The sequence below is a fragment of the Poecile atricapillus genome, chromosome 18 (assembly GCF_030490865.1).
Source record: "Poecile atricapillus isolate bPoeAtr1 chromosome 18, bPoeAtr1.hap1, whole genome shotgun sequence".
NCBI classification, from domain to species: domain Eukaryota; kingdom Metazoa; phylum Chordata; class Aves; order Passeriformes; family Paridae; genus Poecile; species Poecile atricapillus.
Window position 1 is genome coordinate 1,853,023 of NC_081266.1, and position 6,000 is coordinate 1,859,022.

The window sequence follows — 6,000 nt, forward strand, 5'->3', positions numbered from 1 at the left end:
ATTAAACAAGAGGACATGATTTGTGTGGCAGTGATGTCTAAATCCTAGTGGAAATTATTCCAATCAGAACCTTGTGGAATTAAACCCTATTTGTATACCAGCAAAAACAATTTTCTGTGCTTACTAGGAAAGTTTTTATCAATATGGTGATATTGATAATCCTCTAATAGGCAAAATGAATTAGCAGTAGCTGTGTACCTGCTGAGAAGTTATATGCTGCCTTTCATTAATACTTCAGGTATACTCTAGGATAAAACTTGGAACACACCACAGACCTCATGGGAAGAAGTAAATGAGTAACTCTGTTGGAATGGTATTATGATATTAGTTTGCAAAACTAGTAATAAACTATGGGCCAAGATGCACCAAAAAAAACAGATGGGTATAACTTATTGGTAATTTTTAAAGATAGTTTCAACTGTTCTCATGTTAAATTTTGGATCCTCTGATGTACACACCAAAGGGGGCTTTCCATAAGCACAATACTGGATTTTCCTCAGCAACAGCATATGGTAATACTTCCTAAATTGCCCTTCTGCAACAGGTGCTCTATTTTATGATGTAATTTTACCTAGACCTTTAATGTATAAAGCCATAAAATAATGAGGTTGTTTCCAAGGTAAATGGGGCCACACATTCACTTCATCCTACGTTAGAATGGGAGACATCGAGGTGCAGACGTGGAAGTGACTATGAACACAACATATTAGGATCACATACTATTTTGATTTATGCCCAACTACCACCTAAAGTCAGACTTTTAAGATGAAGTTTGGGCATTTAACCTCCCCAGTACAGCTATCGTTGCAAGTGGGTAGCCACAATTCATTATCAAAAGCCACAATCAGTACTGAGGGCCTTGAACTCATAGAGCTGCCTGCTGAGCTTATCCAGCAGCACGAAGAACATGATGTGTCACTGTGGCAACATGAGCGTGCCAGTCCTCACATCTGTGGCCTAAGAAGGCTGATTGTGCAAATTTTACAGAGAGAATTTACTGCTTGGCTCCCTCATTTTGACCCTGAAGGTCCTAGCCTTATATTTCAGCATTATATTTTCAGCTATGATTATTCATTTAAGAAAATGGCATAACACAGGGAAGCTATGAAAGTGTCTATTCCAATTCTTTACCATGCCCACATCTCCTAATTTGTTTTAAAATGCCTGAATAAATGCAAAGCACCTGAGTGTTTATGCAGTTAATTAACTGATTTACCTCCTTTCCTAACATTATCCTCTCAGGGATAAATTAATGACTAATGAAATCCATCTGAATTATTTTCATCTATCTAATTAAACAAAGGATATGGCCTATTTTAACAAGATACCAGTTGTGTTAAAGCTACCTTATGACTTTGCAATCTTCTCTTTTATCTATGGCTTTGCAGCGTATATCAGTGCTCAATTTCCATGGGAAAAAAATCAGCATATCCACTGGATCACACAGAAGTGCTAGGCCTGTCAGTAACAATCAGTGCATTAGGTGGACAAGGCAGAGACTGCAGAAACTGGAGGCATAATTCATTTCTTATACATTACTTTAAACAGGACAGAAAGGGAGGGTTGTGGTTGAGCTGGAAATAGTTCAAGGAAAAATGGAGGGCTGTGACAAAACGCAGGAAATCATGAAGAGAGAGATGAAGGGACAAGGAGGTGGAATAATGCTGTTGATTACGTTATTTATAAATGTATCGGGTTTTATATAAGTATGGTGATAATCAAATCATAGTTTTCTGTACCTATGATGAATTCTCTACAAACACACAGTGACAGCCAGAACACTGAAGGTCTGACAGTCTGAAGAGATGAGGCAAATAAAGGGTAAAGGGCTCAGACAGCGCTGACTTGCCCAAGGCCACATCACTTCCAAGAGGCAAGAGTGTCCTTTTACTGCTGTAGCTATTGCTTCCTTCCATGTCTTCTACAGTAAAAAAGACAAAGCGAAGGTCGGGTTTGTGCAGGTGAGATGAACCCAACAAGAAGTCAGTGCTACTCTCAGCAAATGGGTTGGTAGGTCTGTGGTTTTCCTGTTCCTCGTTTTCTTTGTGAGGCCATGCCAGAGCATTTCTATCAGGTGTTGGAGGACACACTGGAAACCAGAGCCCTGCCCCTTTTCCTGGCACACAACAGGTACATCAGAAGCTATATATAAAACACAAGAGTCTGCCCCTTCCTTGAGAAGCTCCATTCTGTCTCTGAGTATTGTGGTTGGGAGAGCTCCCGGGTATTTTCCCTAGTAGTTTCAGACCAGTTTTTTACCATGGCTGGTCTGCCACTCTCCAGCTGCAGGGAGGGCAAACGGGGCTATGACAGCATCCCAAAGCTCCTCCATGCTAGCCCTGCCACCATGAGTAGCAACTGCAGCACTGCCAGAGGCACCCAGGGGACAGCACTGCTGGATGTGAGGAACACTTGCTATCAGCAGCAGAGAGGAGCTGGGGAGACACCTGCCTGTCACATACCTGCTGTGCCTATACTCCATCTGCAAGTGACCCAAGGAAAGCAAAGAACTCAGCCGCAGTTTTCCTCAGCTGTCAACTTTGGCATCAGGCTGCAGCTGTGCAGTTCCCAGTCAGCCCAGCACAGACCTTCCTCAAAACCCAAGCATTACTGCAGCTGTTGCTGTGATGTTCCCTTGGTGTAACTGAAAAGCACCCGTGATAACTCCATGCCCTTTGCCTTGACCAGGAAGACTTCTTTTTAATCCCCAGATCAGGTCACTAAGCTGAAGAACATAAACATGACATTTATAAAAGGACAGTGCCCACAGATGCTCATCTGACACAATAGTGTTTGCTACCGACAACTAACCTTCCATGATTTAAAGTTATTTCTGAAATTACTCAAAACCTTGAAAGCACGTTATTGGATTTTACCCACAGTCTATTTTAGTACAAGGGCACACATAAGAGCTTTAACAAACTCACAGACATAAAAAGGTTTGATGTCTGCCAGGGGACCATAACCTTTGCAGGCTTTTGGGTTGTTGGTTTTTTGTTCGTTTTGTTTGGGGTTTTTAAAATAATTCAGAGTCCCATAGACAAGAAATTCAAGCCAAAGGAAATCATACACCTTCCCTTCCCCCTTCTCCATCCCCCCTCATTATTTCTTTTCCACAGAATTACTTCTTTTCCACACATGCACAATGAAAGAGCAGGGAAAGAGATAAAATCACACACAATCTGCCTCTGACTTTCAAACAACAAATCCGTCGGGGACAGAAATCCCCTTCTCAAAGCACAATAAATCGGAGAACTAAAATCTGTAAACACAAATCTGCGACCTACAGATTTGCCAAGGAAAAAACCCCTCTGCTGCTCCGCATCGCCGGAAGGATGGACGAGTGAATTCGTGCAGGAAACCCGCTCCGCTTACCTTGATCATGCTGGCAGTGGGGGGAGATGTTCCTGCCGGGCTCTCGGCGGGATGGAGCCGGCGGATCGCCGAGCCCCGGGGGCGGATACAGCGGCGCTGCGCGGGATCGGGGCCGGCCGGAGCGCCCGCTGCTGCCGCCGGGGCTGGGGCTGCTGGGGACTGCTGCTGCTGGGGCTGCCGCTCGGACTGCCGGTGCTAGTGCTGGGGCTGCCGCTCGGACTGTCGGGGCTCGGATTGCATCAGCGGGCGAGGGCGGCGCGCACGGCGGGCGCTGGGGAAGCGCGGCGAGGGGCTGGGGGCCGCCCCGCCCCGCTGCTCCCGGCGGCACACACACACACCTCCCCCGCCCGCCGGAGCCTCGGGAAGCACCGGCACGACCGAGCCGCACCTTCGCCTCGGCAGGGTCAGCCCGGCACTAAAATGGTCCCGCATGGTGCGCGGCGCCGGCCGAGCGGAGATAATTCCGTGCTTGTGCTGTAATTCAAGCTGAGGGCGACACGTTTTCCTTCAGCAAGCGTTAACCAACTCATGGTGTTCTGAGTCATTTCCTCTGTCTCGCGTCCGACTCGGCTGACACACCAGCACCTCACAGTTATCCCTCCCATCACCGGCTCTTCCTCGTTTCCCCTCGCCGCGGCTCCGGGCACGGCTGGTGCTTAGCGCCCCGGCACTGCCCCCCAACACGGGCTGGGGGGGGACACACGACCCATTCTATCTGGAATTAGCGGGGCTGCCAGGTGTTTCCCGGCTCACCCGTGCCCCCAGTCCGTGCTGGAGCTCTGGTGTGTACCTGCGCAGCTCTGCACGCCCCTGGGAGCCACCACTCCTGCCTTAGCTCCCAGTTCTGGTACCTGGCAGGCAGCTGACCAGCACCCGAAGACAGGAGAATAAATATAGCAGCCTGTCCACTGCATTGCTTCTACCCGTGCCTGTGAAATTAATAAAAAAAACCCAAAAAACCAAACAACCCAAAACAAAAAACAACAACAAAAAAACCCACGAATTTTTTCAGAGAAAATACTACTGTAATGTTCACAAAGTGCTCACTTTTATCATAACTGATTTTACATTTAAGTCTTTTTTTCTTTTACTAATAGTAAAAGGTTTTTTTGTAAAGGTTTTCCCCTTCTGATCTCCTTTAGAGATGTTGTAGGAAGCCATCTCATCTCTAGTGTGACTGTCAGAAGTGCCAAGTTCTGCTTTGTACAACGTACATGAATTATTCTCTGTTGTACAGTGCCAGAGATTGGTACCATAAGTAGATTTTTGTTCCTGCTGCTCTTCAGCCAGATTAAAAAAAAGTGCTATTTAGTGGATTTACAAAAGATTCCAAAAGAACAGGTTCTACACAGCACAACCCAAAACTCAAGTTCACATGAACAGTGATGCTTCAGCAGCTCTCTAGGAGAGGAGAAAGATCTAGCAAAAAACAGGAGGCAGAGAAAGCAGCAAAGAAGCTTCAGGCAGGTACAACTCATCATCAGGAGAGTACTACCCAGTGCTCATGAGAGCAATTCAATTCATTCACAACGAGTTATCTTCAGGTTACAACCACAGAATAGGAACAGCCAGGCTGCATCAGGCCAAGGGTCCATTTAATTCAATATCCTGTCACTGACAGTACACTATAATAATGCCTGCAGAAGATTTTCAGGACGTGAATAAGCACATAGAGGCTCCGTCTACTCTTTCCACTATACACTCTTGTCCTCAAAGGATTTGTACCTCATCAACTTCCATTGAGAGATGAATTCTCTAGGCTTAACAGCTCCTCATGGCTTTTCGTTCTATTAATTTGTTCCTTGAACCTACATAAAATTTGATGTCTTTCAGATCTGGTGCTCATCAGTTCCATAGTTTAGCTCTGCTCTGTGGAGAAACTCGTAATTTTGCTTTATTTTGAATTTGCCACTTGAAAACTTGACATCATTCTCCATGTTTCTGGTACTGAGAGATTGTAAACACAAATGAAGAACATTTTACCACCCGTATGTAATTTGTGATTTTACAGGCAATTGTCAAAGCCTCTGTCAGCCATCTCCTTTTTCCAGATGAGGAGTTCTAATCTTTTTTGTTTACTATAAAGCAGTTCAATAACCTTGATCATCCTTGATTTAGGCTGGGGACATGAGCTACACAACACTCTCAAAAAGCAGGTCATCTTACTTACTTTTAATTTGCCTTTTTTCCTTCCTCTATTTCTTTTCATGATAGTTTTGTTTCCTATTTGTTCATGAGCAGTAAAGTGAACTGCTCAATTTCTGAATTACTTAATTCTAAGATTTCTCTGCTGAAAGGCAACACTTCATTCATAACCCCCCCCCCATTTATATAAATTGTGTTGTGTGTGTGTGTGTTTTTTACTCTGTACATAATTTTATACTCACAGACATTATTATATATATGTAAAAATAACTTTTTACAAGTGTATTCTGTGGTGGTGCATTTTTATTGTTAATTGTTTAATTGTTTATACCAATGGTTGATTCCCGAATACCTTTGTCCTCTGAAGTCTAATGGTTTCTTCCTAAGTTCTCCCCACCTTTTTCCTGTGTCACTCACCCCAAGACCCTTCCCTATTTTCCAGAATGGTCCACGTCAATCCCCCCTTTTGTCCAATCACCC

At 44.7% G+C, this 6,000-nt stretch overlaps 1 protein-coding gene across 1 annotated transcript in view; it reads right to left on the reverse strand.

The window, feature by feature from the left end:
- The window catches only part of BCAT1 (branched chain amino acid transaminase 1), a 60,125-nt gene extending 56,523 nt beyond the window's left edge, over positions 1–3,602 (reverse strand). Inside the window, exon 1 of the mRNA XM_058853094.1 lies at positions 3,376–3,602. Within this exon, the coding sequence (XP_058709077.1) occupies positions 3,376–3,384 (9 nt within the window). The 5' untranslated portion in view covers positions 3,385–3,602. The remainder of the gene's footprint in view (positions 1–3,375) is intronic.
- Between the last annotated feature and the right edge of the window lie 2,398 nt (positions 3,603–6,000).